General features: G+C 32.8%; 2 protein-coding genes and 1 pseudogene across 3 annotated transcripts; 1 reads left to right on the top strand and 2 right to left on the bottom strand.

Moving 5' to 3' along the window:
- Positions 1–373: 373 nt before the first annotated feature.
- Positions 374–4617, bottom strand: LOC128199949 (uncharacterized). 2 transcript variants are annotated; one of them, XM_031907673.2, is made up of 5 exons: positions 4315–4617; positions 4101–4233; positions 3109–3411; positions 1660–1826; positions 374–1351 (listed from the first exon to the last, which is right to left on the bottom strand). In XM_031907673.2, exons 1-5 carry the CDS (start codon positions 4382–4384, stop codon positions 1065–1067), a joined length of 960 nt encoding a protein of 319 aa, XP_031763533.1. In that variant the 5' UTR covers positions 4385–4617; the 3' UTR covers positions 374–1064. The 2 variants fall into 2 exon arrangements, with proteins under 2 accessions (XP_031763533.1, XP_031763535.1); XM_031907675.2 differs by having other exon boundaries at positions 374–1330; positions 4315–4612.
- A 3530-nt stretch (positions 4618–8147) lies between these two features.
- LOC128200861 (transcriptional adapter 1-like) lies at positions 8148–10050 on the top strand (annotated as a pseudogene).
- Positions 10051–10060: 10 nt separating this feature from the next.
- On the bottom strand, positions 10061–15594 carry LOC113510999 (uncharacterized). Its single transcript, XM_031907672.2, has 5 exons — positions 15231–15594; positions 15017–15149; positions 12657–12959; positions 12075–12241; positions 10061–10936 (listed from the first exon to the last, which is right to left on the bottom strand). Exons 1-5 carry the CDS (start codon positions 15298–15300, stop codon positions 10647–10649), a joined length of 963 nt encoding a protein of 320 aa, XP_031763532.2. The 5' UTR covers positions 15301–15594; the 3' UTR covers positions 10061–10646.
- Between the last annotated feature and the right edge of the window lie 173 nt (positions 15595–15767).

Here is a 15767-nt window from a genome sequence, read left to right as displayed (position 1 = left end):
CGACCTACCTGCACCTATTTACATAATATAATAATAACAATAAAAAGAACTTTATTGCATAACCATAATTGTAACAAACTTAACACTGGAAATTACAGTAAAAGTAAGTACGACTTTTTTGTACATTTGGATTAGCTTAAACATCTGTGACTGAACTAGGTAATAATTCTGTATCTCAGACGACAGCGCTCAATCGTCATTAAATACTATAATATTAGTTCAGCAAAATTTTTAGTGCTACATTTTACTGTTTTGTTTATGTAAATTATTTTAATTAAAAATATCACAGGCTATCTAAAACAAACTGATGGAAGTGATTCGTAATATTAAAAAAAAATACTTCAGTTCTTACATAGTTTATTTTTTGTTTCAGTGTACCAAACACAGTGTCCAACGATAATAAACTAACTGTAGATGAATTTTATAATACATTGTTAACTCATGAAAATGTATTAACATGTCATTCCGTATACGCAGTTAAAATAAAGCTATTAATAATAAAACAAACACACTCATAAATTTAAAGTCTTGTGTCTAAAATATTTTATAGATAAGTACAATTAATTATAAGTAGTAAATTGTATATCTACAATTTAATTAATTATAATAGATGTAAAAAGTAAAGTATAATTTATATAAACTTTAATTTCATTAATTATTTTATCCGACCTTTCTCAACATTTATTTATACCACAACCATAGATTGTTTTTACTCCCATAATATTCAAAATCTACCGTCTGAACAATATAACCCTCATGGTACCTGTCACCCATCGGGCTCACCTGATGGTGAGCAGTTACCTCTACTTATTAATTTATTTTTTGAACATAATAAAAAGATAAAAGAGATTGAGAAAAGGCGTGTGGATATAATAATATAGTGAGTGTATCATGATAGAATTAAATAAATTATAATTACTTATGTCAAATTAAGCATAATTAATATCTATTCGATTTGCGAACAAATCTCACCACTAGATACATTCGTCAAATTCACAACTTTGTGTCTATTTATCATATCGTTACACTATACGTTATAGGTAAATACGTTTTCTTGCTGATCTTTACTGTGTAGCCGTTACTGGCGACGAACTTGATTCAGATGGTGACTGAACTACAACTTCAGGATCATTCCGTTCTGGCTGCGGAGACGGTTGTGGTGAACTCTGCGTTGCCCTTAATCTTTGCCGTGCGTCCATGTCCGCGATCTCGATCTCTTCCAGCGATGGCAGAAACTCCGAGAAAATCCTGTGCTTCCACGCAACAACGCCGATCAAGCAGAAAGCCACCGTAAAGATTGTAACTCCATATATGAGGACAAACTTAGATCCTGTTGACAATGTATACAGTCCTAATGGAAAGAGCAATGGTTACATTTATGTTTTACACAAAACTTAGGTATGTCTTATATCAGTCATGTGAAAGTTTATCCTTATCCACTACATGAGTTTTGTGCATAGTTTTGTGAGTAAAAATTTTTACTGCTATTCCTTGAGTAAGTATCTACGCTGTTTAAAATGCTAATAACATGGACAAATCATCGATACAAGTATCTACTTATTACTTCCAAAGTTATGATCCATAGTTCCGTTAAAATTACATAAATTTTATCGTATATTTAATGTTAACACAACGACCTGGAAAACGAAAATTACATACCTTCCACTTTAAGCATGATAACATCAATATACTCTTTTCCATCGTCCAGTCCAGCTCCACAAGTCCAAGAACCGATGTCCTCATATTGTACATTCCGTATTGTTACCGCGCAGTCACCACGGTCCATACTTCTGGTTGGAGGATAATAATATTTCTCCAAAATTGCACTGGAAATATTAATTCAAATTTATTTTACATCAGATAACAAGAGCTATTTTGTTAGTTGTTAGATGTAGATTTGAAGCCGTATTGGCTTAAAATCTAACATCTACACTTAATATTATAAAGAGGAAAGATTTGTATTTTTGTGTGTATGTATGTTTGTAATGAATAAACTCAAAAACTACTTTGCCGAATTCAAAAATTCTTTCACCATTAGAAAGTTACATTCACCCTGAGTAACATAGACATATATTTATTACTAGAAAAGATTAGGAATCCTTACTAAAATTTTAGTAACGTAACTCAAGGTGTAAATAATGCTGCAAAATATCTTTTGTCGCGTGCGCTGCGGAAACTATTAGTGATAGAACAAAAGTATGTTCTACAAAATTGAAGAAAATATCTATAATTACAAAAAAAAACTTCGCGATGCTATATATCTAACTATTATCGTTATGTTACAATAACCACTTTTTACATTTTAAAAGTTGATAAAAAATATCGACCAAAATTACACCATGTTATTCATACTTCCGTTTAAATCCTTATTCAAATAAATCATATTGTTTTCAAAACCGTTTCAATTTATGTAGAGTACTTTTTGAATTGTTCAAATCGGCTATTTCATTCAATAGATATTACAAATTTAATAAGTTATAGAAATAGAAAAAATAACGCTGTCGCGTTGTACGTGTTATTCATACCTATTTATTAATCCTTACCCAAATAAATTATTTTGTATTCAAAATTGTTTCAATATCTGCAGATTACTTTTGAATTTTTCAAATCGTAGATATATTCCATTCGAAAGATATTATGTTAAAAAGCCAAATATAGAGAAGGCGCTGCCCGCCGCCCGCGACATTTCGGACGCGTGGCTAACTAGTCAGGCATTGTCGCGGTGCGAGAGAGGGGCAAATGGGGGCGGGTACATCTATGAAATAGGTAGCTAGGTAAAATCAGATAAAAATGTAATATGTAAAAATGTCCACCCGTACGAAGCCGGGACGGGCCGCTAGTTATGTTAATAAAGAAGGTTATAATTTAGTAGGCCGTATACCTGAGGGGCATCCGGTCAGGACGGCAATGAAGCAGGGAATAGTTATATAATGTTTTAGTATTGGTCCTGATGAAATGCCCTATCACATGTACATAAACATTTTTAGCTATCATTTCAAGGACGTCTCTTCCCAAAAATAAAATACTCGTTAAATAAATTGGCTTAGATTACGCTTCTTTCTTTAGTACTTAATTAATTAAAAATGATTAAAATAATATCTTACGTACTTAGAAAAATTCACAGCTGAATTAATATTGAATGCGATCCGGTTTGGAGGCTCAAAGCGGCAGTATACTAAAGACCTCAATCCCTCTGTAGTGACGCATTCCAAAGTGATTTCTCTACCATGTACAGCTGTTACATTCTGCTTTATAGCGGCAACACGGTTCACTATTCTGACCATTATCTTCTTCGTTGTTTCCACGCCTATAGCACTTTTGCCTAGGTGACAAGTCCATTCTCCAATATCTTGTTTTGTCACATTCACTTTATTAAAACAACTACCCAGGTGAAGCTCTTGACCTTTAAACCTAAAAATAAGATATCTATAAAGTAATGATCTCAATGGGATTGCCAAATCTACAAGAATAATATCCCTTCAATAGAAAAAAAATGCTACTAACTATATACCTAGAGCATTAATAGTAATACCTACGTTTACATAAGGTACCTTCCTTAGTAACTTCCTAAGTAGGTAATAAATACTACATAAGTAACTGGGTCTTTCGTAGTTACTAGTCACCCAACATCAAGTGGACAGGGGGAAAGGATTTGTTAGTAATGTGGTCTAACATACCCATTGCTAGCAATATACCCTATCAGGTCAACCACCACGCGGCTCCCCCTGGAAACCATCGTGGTTAACTTCGTCGCGATGGGCTAACTGATCTGCTTTCATCCTCGCCTATCATCTCGCACTGTTGTCCCAACCAGCGTATACCGATAATGCAGGCGAGGTTACTATTCCATTATCGTCCATTAAGTACAATTCAAGTAGATATTTTTATATTTTTAACGAAAATTTTCTATAGACAGTTATTTAATATTAAAGAAGGTAATTTTATAATTTTCGACATAAATAATTTTTAAAACAAAGTTTTTATCTGCTATTTTATAAATCGGTTCTTTAAAATCCTACCTAATAATATAAGATCAATGACATTTTCAAATAATTGACTAATTAGGTACCTATTACGACAAGAGTAACAGAACTACTTACGAACATCTTTCCCCAGTCGGATTTATCAATCCACAGTATGAGAGTGGCCCATCGGTCTTGCATTCTATATTAATCGTCTCGTTTTCCAACGCTAGTATAGTTTCAACACCGTCCACATCGAAAGTTCTATAGGCTTTAAAATTGTCGAAAAATTAATACTTATTACACATATTATTCATTCATATTTGTATAATAAACAATATATTAAACCCACCGTATATATTCACTGTGTTATCGTATAATATAAAGGTTAATATAACCAGAAGTAAATTTTGGTAATACATATTGTTGTTAATATTTTATGCAGCGAACCGGTCACACTTCTATAACAAACTACCCTCTCAATAAAGTTGATGAGAGAAGTGTCAATAAATCCCCTCTTTAGCTAAACGACGTATCGAATCAGTAACTACTCGTACCTGAATATAGAGCCGTAGCTAGACCGAAGTTTAAAGTGGAGCATAAAATATTTTTGGTAGGGCAGAAGCCATAATTAAGAGACTCCGAAAAGGCGAGCTTCTAAATTCCGCTTGTATTTTTTTAGACATATGTTAAGCGTTTTTATACATATGATGTTTTCGCGAATTTAAGACCGATATATATATATATATATATATATATATATATATATATATATATATATATATATATATATATATATATATATATATATATAAAAACGCTTTATAAATAAATAAAGAATTTAAATATATATATATATATATATATATATATATATATATGTGTGTGTGTATATGTATATATATATATATATAAATCAGCAGTTTAATATATATATATATATATATATATATATATATATATATATATATATATATGCAGTTATATATATATATATTAAATCTTATTTTTGTCATATTGAAATGACTGTTTTACAGTTTTATTTTTTCATTCCTTCCATGTAATTCTTTGTTCTTAGTGACAAATTTTACATTACTAGATAAAAACAATAGAACAATAAATTAAAGTTAATATAAAATTCCTTAAATACTAATACTAATTAAAAGTAATCCCCCAACGCACCACACCGAGGCAGCGTACCCAAGATACTGGCAGCATTACCTCTTTGGATTGCCAAACTTATCTTTTGGGCAAAGTAGCTACCAGCTCTTGGGTCACCAGTAACCTCGATGAGGCGCGCTGCGATCGTTCGATAAAAATTCTTTGCATCTGAGCCCCACGGGCCCATCTTCTCTACAGCAAATGGCAGAAAACAACAAGACCCCTCCAGATGTGAGTATTTACGCCTCTTTATTGCTTCCGCTGTCACCGCCGCAGCACCCGAACAAGAAGACGATTTAGATAAATGGCTTGGAGCTAACGTGTCTACACACGTCGCATCCCACACCAAGCATTTTCCCATTTTCCAAGGAACCAAAGTTACGCCATCAGGTCGTTTCCCATCCTCACGGAAAATGCCATTTGGTTCCAAAATCGCTGGTATTTGTGTCATCACAAGTGCCCTATGAATAATGTTATTGATCATGGCATGGCGAGGTATTCGACCTGCACTTCTCACACAAGACAGACAGATGGTATCCCAGCTCTTCAACTGAGGCTCCACAGCTACAACGATGGGGCTGAACTATTTTTACACCCAACCGCAAACCTATTAATAATGTAAAGGAGCAATCGTCGAGAAGCATTCCAGTATTAGTTGACGGGAATGTCTGCAACCAATATCCCGATTCCCTTTCAGCTACTGCTTGAAGACGGGCACGAGTTTCAGCGGATTCACAATGGGTTACAAGGTTCTGCTGTGTTTTAATACAGAGTCGTTCATCCCACTGCCTTTGTGAGTGACATATATTAGGCATATCAGATGAAGGACATTGCAACTGCCAAGCATTCACAGTCTCGCCCACTCCCCAAATCATTACTAGATTATATATTCGACACAGTTTATGTAGAAAGTACGCAAGTAGGTTGTATCTGAATTTAATAAGGTTATACATACGGCCGTATAACATTTTCTATATTCAATTTTATCACTCCTATGTAATTCCTTGTTCTTAGATTTTAACCGACTTTAAAAATAGGATTTTAGTTTAGAAACCGGTGTCAATATATTGGCAAATTTTATCTGGTAACACTGAATATCACTGTGTTGTCAGTTGGTAGTTTGACATCAATGTTGCCATTGTACAAAACAAATCGAAAAATACCAAATCAAAATATTAGTTTGATTCAACTAAAATAAAGATAATTTATTATTACGATACCCATTAAAAGTCAGAAACTTCATTTCATATTCATTAGTCAATGTTAAAAACACCATTATTTGTACAGTGGTATATTTTATATAAAGTTCTTAAATACTAAAAATACTGGCCTTTTTTTGGAGATATTTTGTATGTCTTTTTTAACGATTCTAAATTTGAATTTGAAAAAAAAAATTAAAAACAATTGATTTGCGCGGCATTACCAAGGTGAAATTCAATTGTTTCAATTTACCTATCATAGTTTTTGGAAATCTTTTTTGTCAAATTGATGTTTTAAAGCAAGTTAGTGATTAATTCGGAGTTTATGCGATTGTTCTCATCATGCAGCGGCGCCATTTAACAAGAGAGATGTTACGGGCAGTAGGCATGCTCTAAACAGGGGCTACTCAATGGACGGTGGCTAAGGCGATTGAAACAAAACAAAATGTGATATCAAGATTACGGTCACGTTATCGTGCTACTAGTGAAGTGGCTGAAATACACCCTGGCGGGAGGCGCATTACCACTTACCAGCAAGACCGATTATTGCAAGTTGCCGCGAGAATGCAACCAAATGTTACGGCCATGCAATTAATCCAAAGACTCCAGTCAGAGCACCAGTTGCTTATGAGTAACCAAACTGTAAGGGAAGACTGCATGAAGCTAATCTGCATGCTCGCAGACCGCTTCGTACTCCAGCGCTGCGCCGAGGAAATCGTGGACGAAGATTACAGTGGGCCCGTAAACATTTGTTCTGGGAGGATATCCAGTGATCTGTAGTACTGTTTACCGATGAGTCCCGATTTGATTTCCATCGTGATTCACGAAGAGTACATGTATGGCGAGTTCCTGGTCGTGAGAGCCGTTTGCGACACCCTCAGGAAATCCATCCTTACCATGGCGGGACAATTATGGTTTATGCGAGAATTCGTTTCGGTGGCAGAACAGACCTCGTTTGGATCAGAAACACCATGACCGCTGAAAAACACCGTGACCAGGTGACCAATTATCCATCCGTATCGACTACAAATGGGCCAATAATTCACACTCACGCAAAACAACGCCCGCCCGCACACAGCGCGAGTCATGACCAGCTGGCTGCAGGAGCACGATGTCGGTTTTGAGCTGACCGGCGCAATCACCAGACCTAAACCCCATAGAGCACGCGTGGGGCATGCTCCAAAGAAAGGCTCTGAAGGATTTTCCTGCAAACATTGCAACTGAAAAGCAAAATTTTTTGCATCTAAACAGGACCTGGGACAATATTCCACAGCAAGACTTTGATCACTTGATTCAAAGCGTGAAAAACCACTGCAGAACCGTTATTAATGTCATGGATGGTTTTACTGACTTCCAATTATTATATTATTTTAAAAAAACTTGAATACTTAGCTTTATTTTTCTTTTTTCTTATAAATAACATTCATTTTTAATTTTACCAATTTTCCATTTTTTGTCTTTACTTAAGTAAAGACGAAAACGAAAAAGAATTTTCCATTTTTTGTCTTTCTTAAGTAAAGAAAATATATTTTTTTTATTTTGAAGTATAGTTTGTAAAATGGGCTTTTCAAAAATATATACATATTGCATGTTATTTATATTTTTATTTTAGTAAATTGAGAAATTTCACAATATCTCTATAGACGATTTTAATGTGTATATCATTACCTGCCTGTTTCAATTTATTTACATTTTCTTCGTTAAACATAAGCCCTCTAATCCTTGATTTTTTTTTACTTTATTAGACAAAACAAACTATTTACAACCTATTCATTAAAATATTTATGAATATAATTTAAAAATAAGTAACCTAAAAGTTAGATAAATGTCTTCCGATACATTAAATATCGCAAGACGAAAACTCAGCAAAGTATTAGGTGAAACATCGTCTAAATATTTCAACAGCCTGAAACAGTGGTTTAGAATGAAACTTACAAAGGAATAGTTTGATGCTGAATCTCGTGCAATGTTGAGTTCTGATCAACAATGAATTTTTACTCACTCTCTTAAACAAAGTCGAGAGTTTAACTAAAATTTCCATAACAATAGCATAAGAGAAAGCGAACTCGCATAACAGAAACAACTGACGACACGAAACTCCAGAATATAGAAAATATCGACAACAAACAAGCCGATTTACTGGAGTACTTGCCTTCAAATTCTCCGCTTGGCGCAGGTAGTGATAGCGTTAAATATGCTGCATAGGTATAACTATTTATTCTTAGTACACTAATATGCTTGTACATTTACAATAGAAATAATGCTAAAAGCATTATTTTCCAATCTGCCTACAAGAAAAATCCTACTACGCATATTCTACACATGACAATTAATATTCGGGCAATTTTTACTGTATAAGATTTTAAAGATTGCCAAAATATTAGTTGTCATATACACAAAATGCATAATGATTCACACAGGCTATGCTACTATCGAATGTTATATAATTACACATTTTTTTCTTATACAGAGTAATATGCCTAGTAGGATCTCTTAGTTCAGGCAAAAAAATTCAAGTTTTTTCCTCTGAGTAATTCATATGGACTTTACAAATTCTGAGTATATTGTCAATCGCTAAATGTATATTTTATTTTTATTTTATTCTTACCCGACCATACCCTAGTAGTTGGTCGGTTTATGCTTGCAGCATGAGAGCTCGGCCTGGAACGTGCAGATGATGATGCAGCTGATATAATTATTGTGGCAAAAACAATAATTATATGAGCTTTCTTAAAAATGTTATAGGTGCTGTCATATCATAAAGAAAAGGCTACAAAATACGTCAAAAACACTTTATGTATGATGTTGGCTGTGATGTACCAATATGTGACTAAGAAATTAATCAAGCTGTATAACCCTCAGTTTGAGGGAAGAGTGAATGTTGATGATGGTGCCGATGCATTGGGACCAAGATGTTCATTTACAACTAATGAAGTGGAACAGTCTGTTATCTTTGAAATTGCATACAGGTAAGCTATCAATAAATTCCTATTATAAATAACATGAGAAATTGAATCTTGTGTTAATAACCAGCCGAGTTTATTATTTCAAAAATGAAGACTTCATCAATTTTACTTTTTTCATTAATGCATACAGCATTAAGGAATAAATTCACCATTTTGAACCAATTTCAATAATTATTTCTTAATCTGTAGGGTTTACTGCTGTGTTGATTCTCTACAAACCTTGTTATACATACTAATCTATTAAGTATATCCCACATAAGTCAGTATGTAAAGTATCATATGTGTAGAACTTATCCATGGACCAAATGTTTTTATACTTATTCAGCAATTTAGGTGTGATTGAGTGCAGCCGATTCTGAGATACAATTTCCCAAACTAATATAAACTCAGGTTCTAATAGATTTAAGTCAAAATTTTCATAAATTCAATTCATAAAAAAATAATAAAAGAGTTCTTACAGTTTTTTTTTTTTTTTTTGTTTTAGTGTACCATACACAGAGTCCAGTGACGACAAACTAACTAGGTATAGATAAGTTTTATAATACATTGTTAACTCATAAAAATGTTATAGAATGTCATTCCGTATACGCAGTTAATATGGAGCTAATAATAATAAAACAAAAACACTTATATATTTAAAGTCTTGTGTCAAAAATATTTTATTGATAAGGACAATTAATTATAAGTAATAAATTGTATATCTAAAAATTAATTAATTATAATAAATGTAAAAATTAAAGTATAATTTATATAAACTTTAATCTCATTAATTATTTTATCAGTCCTTTCACCATATATTTACACAACAACCTTATAAAATATTATGAGAGTAATATTAAAATAATATATTCAAAATATAACATCAGGACAATATAACCCATAGACTTAATATAACGTACTTACGTAATAATCTATGATATAATCATTTTACTTTATACTAAGTAGGTATATCTAGTTTCCAAGAATAAAGTTTACAATTAACATATCTATATATTGTTATAAAGACAAAAATCCAGCGTAATTCATATTTAGATGAAGGTGGAGAACAAGCATACGGCTCACTTGATAGTAAGCAGTTACCTCTAGTTGTTAATTTATTTTTGGTACATAATAGAAGTATTACAGAGTATTTTTTAAATAACAGAAAGATAAAAGAGATTGAGAAAAGGCGTGTGTCTATAATAATAAGTATAGTGAGTATATAATGATAGAATGAAATAAATTATAATTACTTATGTTGAATTAAGCATAATTAATATTTATCCGATTTGCGAACAAATCTCACAACTAGATACATTCGTCAAATTCACAACATTACGCTGTCTATTTACCATATCGTTACACTATAAATTTAGTTATTATAAGTAAATATATTTTCTTACTGATCTTTGCTGTGTAGCCGTTACTGGCGACGAACTTGGTTCAGATGGTAACTGAAATACAACAGGATCATTCCGTTCCGGCTGCGGAAACGGTTGTGGTGAACTCTGCGTTGCCCTCAACCTTTGCTGCGCCTCCATGTCCTCCATCTCGATCTGCTCCAACGATGGAGACTTCGAAAAAATCCTCTTCCTCCACGCAAAAATGCCGATCAAGCATAGAATCACCGCAAAGGTTATAACTCCAGTCACGAGGTCAGACATAGGTTCTGTTGACAATGTATACAGTCCTAATAAGAAGAACGATGATTACATTTATGTTTTACACAAAACTTACATCTTATGTCAGCCATGTGAAAGTTTATCGACCACATGAGTCATATAACATGAATTTTGTGCGTATTTTATAAATTTAAACACTAATACAGTACAGGTCATTATGCTTTCGAACTTAAAGTATAAACATTGAAACCACATTGCAATTTAAAGTACGTAGTCCAAAAGCCCGATAGATAGATAAATAAATCTCCGAGGTCAGTCACCTATCACAAATTTGATTAAATTATAGATTTAAAGGTCATCTATAGATACCAACATTTCATTTAATTTCATTTCAAACACACTAAACCCAGAAACAAAAGTATATAACTGCATGGTATACCATGAAAGGTATAATATTTTCACACAAATACCTCCCCCCCCCTCTCTTATCTCAGAAGTTACTGAAGTGAAAAATCTAAAATAATTATAGTTTATAAAAGTAAATCTGAATACTATAGGGAAAATAAAACGATGTATTGAATCACCACCATTTTTGAGAAATTATTATTTAAAAATCCTTCAAAATCAATTATGCAGTCCGGTTTACGAAACCGTACCACGGTTTCGTATACCTACAATTTATGATTATTTGAACAACAACCACAATTATAGCCCAAAATAAGAAATTACGAATTGTAGATGATTATTTCGTACGAGTAATGTAGTAAAGGACATTTTATGCCATATTTATATATACGGAAACATCGATATGTGAATTTAACTCGTACAAGTGCAGTTTTTTAACATATTTAGAAAGTGCATTCGAATTTATTAAAAGGTAGCCTATACTTTTCCATCCAAAATACTGGGTGTATGTCGAAATCATATAATGATTGGTTTAAATGTAAAGGGGCAAGAGATAACAAACAAACACATTTTCACAAGTATGACGTTAGTAAGAATTTTGATTGCTATTCCTTGAGTAAGTATCTACGCTGTTTGAAATACTTATAACATGGACAAATCATCGATACAAGTATCTATTTATTACTGCCAAAAATGTGACCCATAGTTCAGTTAAAGTTATATAAATTTTATCGTATTTTCAATGTTAACACAACGACTTGGATAGCAAAAATTACATACGTTCAATTTTGAGCGTGATAACATCAATATACTCTTTTCCATCATCCAGTTCAGCTCCACAAATCCAAGAACCGGCATCCTCATATTTCACATTGCTTATTGTCACAACGCAATCACCACGGTCTAAACTTCTGTTTCGTGGATAAAAATATTTATCCAAAATTCGGCTGGAAATTATTAATTAAAATTTATTTAATATATAACAATATTTATTTTTGTTAGTTTTGTTAGCCCATTTTGTTAGTAACACTAAGTATTTTAAATTATGTTAATAAAAAAGGTTATGATTTAGTAGACCGTATATCTAACGGGCATCCGGTCAGGACGGCAACGAAGCAAGGAACGATTATATATGCATGGACATCTTCAGCTATCATTACTAATAATCCCTTTCCCCCACCAGGTGATGGGTATATTATATTTTAGTCATCGTCCTGACGACATGCCCTATCACAGATGCATGGACATTTTAAAGATGGTGTTTCAACTCTCCAAAAAAATACTCATTAAGTAAAATAGATATGAAATTCTTTCCTCGATACTTATTTAATTAAAAATAAATAAAATAATATCTTCACATACTTAGAATAATTCATAACTGAATCAATATTGAAGGCGATCCCGTTCGGAGACTCAAAGCGGCAGTATTCTAATGACCTCATTCCCTCTATAACGGCGCATTCCAAGTTGACTGTTCTACCAGGGTTAGTCGTTACATTCTGCTTTATAGCGGCAACACGATTCACTATTCTCACTATTATCTTCCTCGTTGTTTCCACGCCTATAGCACTTTTGCCTAGGTGACAAGTCCATTCTCCAATATCTTGTTTTGTCACATTCACTTTATTAAAACAACGACCCAGGTGAAGCTCTTGACTTTTAAACCTAAAAATAAAATATCTATAAAGTAATAATCTCAATGGGATTGTCAAGTCTACAAGACTAATATCCCTAAAATAAAATAAAAAAAACTGCTACTAACTATATACCTAGAACATTAAGCGGGTATTCTGCTGTAGAATTTTTTTTTTATACATTTTCACAGTTTAATTATTTAGGAATATGTTACAAGAGGATTTTTCAAAATTCAAATTATTTTCGGTGTTACAGGTATTTTGCTGACGCGGCATCCAAACTGGCTCGGCTGGAACAAATCGAACAAAAAACTTCTTTTTATTCTCTCTACCAGAATCCAGAATCCATCCATCTCTCTCTCTCTCTCTCTCTCTCTCTTCAGTCGTACACTCTGGACATAATGGTCGTGGTTTTATGATAGTGGATCGTCAATGATTCCCTCCTTCGCGAATGAAGTCCTCGCAATGTGCCTCCATCTACTTCGGTTTACAGCCGAGCGAGAGCATTCCACAATAGACTGCTGTGTGGCCGTTTTGATGAGGCCTGAATCCATAATTCTCAGTAAAACCTTTTGTTCCTTTATATAATTATATAACTATAATATAACTCAAAATAATAATGAGTCTCTAAACCCTTTGATTTGGATTTTCGCATCAAAACATATTCATTCTGGAGCTAAGATAATTAAGATTTATTGTTGTCTGTATTTTTAATGAAGGCTTCATTTCTATTTTCAAAATGATGACGCTTATGGTAATCAAAATTGATCCAAAAGCTCATTCACTTACTGTGAAACGAGACAACGCCCAGATTGACCGCTCGGAGTTACGAGCATCCAACGCATCAAAGGAGGTCAGAACTGTTCGATTGGAAGAGAGAAACGCAGAAAATAGTTATTTTGAAGTCGAAGAAGGTCCGATGTATGCAGCAGGAATGACAGATTGAATAAATGTAAGGATAAAATATCATTTCATGATTTAGACTGTGAAAAACTTCACGCGAAACTTTAAACGCGTTTTTCTCGAAACTGTCTTTTTCAAAACGATACCCATGATTTTTCAAGTTCTATTGGACCGATTTACCTGAAATTTTTTTAGTCTTCTTTATGGGCTTCTCTATATCTAGAACTACCCTCATTCCCAAATTTCACACTTTACTAATTTAATTTTTAAAAATTTGAAAAATCAAAATAAGTGGTACAGAAATTGTTTTTTTTTGGCAACTGCCATTTTGTGAAAAAAATTTTTTCAAATTTTCCGAAGTCCCAGACATTGCGACATTACTCTAGATTAATAATTATTTTTTCAGATTGCTAGAAGGGTTGAAATCGAGGGTAAGATCACGTGCCAATTTTTTGAGATCCTACTGATATCCCATCAGCAGCAATTTTTTTCTGAATTTTTGACTTTTTTTTTCTATATTTTCGTAATGTAATAAATTACTTACAAAAAAATGGATAATAAAAATATTGATTGCTTTTTTTACGGCACATCAAAAATTACTTAAAATTCATGCCTCCACTAGAATACCCCTTAATTACTATTAAGGGGTATATCTACCTCTACATAAAATACCTTCCTTAGTAACTTACTAGGTAGGTAATAAATACAACATGGAACGAATTACTTGGTTCCTTGTAGTTACTAGTTATCCATTATCAAGTAAACAGGGGAAAAGGATTTTTTAGTAATGTGATCTAACATATCTATTGCTAGCAATATACCCTATCAGGTTGACCACCACGTGGTTTCCCCTGGAAACCATTGTAATTAATTTCGTCACAATGGGCTAATTAATCTGCTTTCATCCTCGCTGATAACGCGGGCGAGTTTATTATTCCATTATCGTCCATTAAGCACATCAAGTAGATATTTTTCTATCTTTAACGAAAGCTTTCTATACTTTGATAAATAATATTAAAGAAGGTAATTTTATAATTTTCAACTTGAATAATTTTGTAAAACTTAACTTTTCCCTACTATAAATCGGGTCTTTTAAAATCCTGCATAATATTATAAAGTCAGTGACATTTTCAAATAATTGACTAATTAGGTACCTACTACGATAAGAGTAACAGAGCTACTTACGAATATCTTTTTCCAGTTGGATGTACGAATCCACAGTATGATAGTGGCCCATCGGTCTTACATTCTATATTAATCGTCTCGTTTTCCAACGCTAGTATAGTTTCAACACCGTCCACATCGAAAGTTCTATAGGCTTTAAAATTGTCGAAAAATTAATACTTATTACACATATAACACATTCATATTTGTATAATAAACAATATATTATACCCACCGTATATATTCACTGTGTTATCGTATAATATAAAGGTTAATATAACCAGAAGCAAATTTTGATAATACATATTGCTTTTAATATTTTATGCAGCGAACCGGTCACACTTCTATAACAAACTACCCTCTCAATAAAGTTGATGAGAGAATTGTCAATAAATCCCCGTCTTAGCTAAACGACGTAGCTAGATCGAAGTTTAAGGTAGAGGATAAAAACTTTTTGATAGGGCAGAAGCCATAGTTAAGAGACTCCGAAAAGGCTAGGTTCTAAATTCCGTCTGTATTTTTTTATACATATGTTAAGCGTTATTATATAAATTATATTTTCGCGAATTAAGGACCGATGTTTATAATGCTGATTAAATAATATAAAATGAGTAGAGTTTAACTTCGTATCGACCCTACGTTATTTCTGTCACATTGAAATGACTGTTTTTTCTATATATTTTTTTATCAAATATAATCCCATAAAAAATTATTTTAATCGCTTCAATAATTTAGCACAGGCGGGGTTACCATTTCATCATCATTCATTGAA

The sequence above is a fragment of the Galleria mellonella genome, unplaced genomic scaffold (assembly GCF_026898425.1).
Source record: "Galleria mellonella isolate WM207_F2 unplaced genomic scaffold, CSIRO_AGI_GalMel_v1 utg300, whole genome shotgun sequence".
In the NCBI taxonomy this organism is placed as follows: domain Eukaryota; kingdom Metazoa; phylum Arthropoda; class Insecta; order Lepidoptera; family Pyralidae; genus Galleria; species Galleria mellonella.
Note: the sequence above shows the minus strand (reverse complement) of the source record. Positions and strands in the feature narration are given on the sequence as shown.

Coding starts and splice junctions, on each gene's coding strand:
- LOC128199949 (XM_031907673.2), bottom strand. CDS start 4,384: ATGTATTACCAAAATTTACTTCTGGTTATATTAACCTTTATATTATAC. Junction 1,827..3,108: donor TCAGCTGTGAATTTTTCTAA/GTACGTAAGATA, acceptor TAATATTTCCAG/TGCAATTTTGGAGAAATATT. Junction 1,352..1,659: donor TATCATGCTTAAAGTGGAAG/GTATGTAATTTT, acceptor TCTTTCCATTAG/GACTGTATACATTGTCAACA.
- LOC113510999 (XM_031907672.2), bottom strand. CDS start 15,300: ATGTATTATCAAAATTTGCTTCTGGTTATATTAACCTTTATATTATAC. Junction 12,960..15,016: donor CCAACTGGAAAAAGATATTC/GTAAGTAGCTCT, acceptor TTTTATTTTTAG/GTTTAAAAGTCAAGAGCTTC. Junction 10,937..12,074: donor TATCACGCTCAAAATTGAAC/GTATGTAATTTT, acceptor CATTGTCAACAG/AACCTATGTCTGACCTCGTG.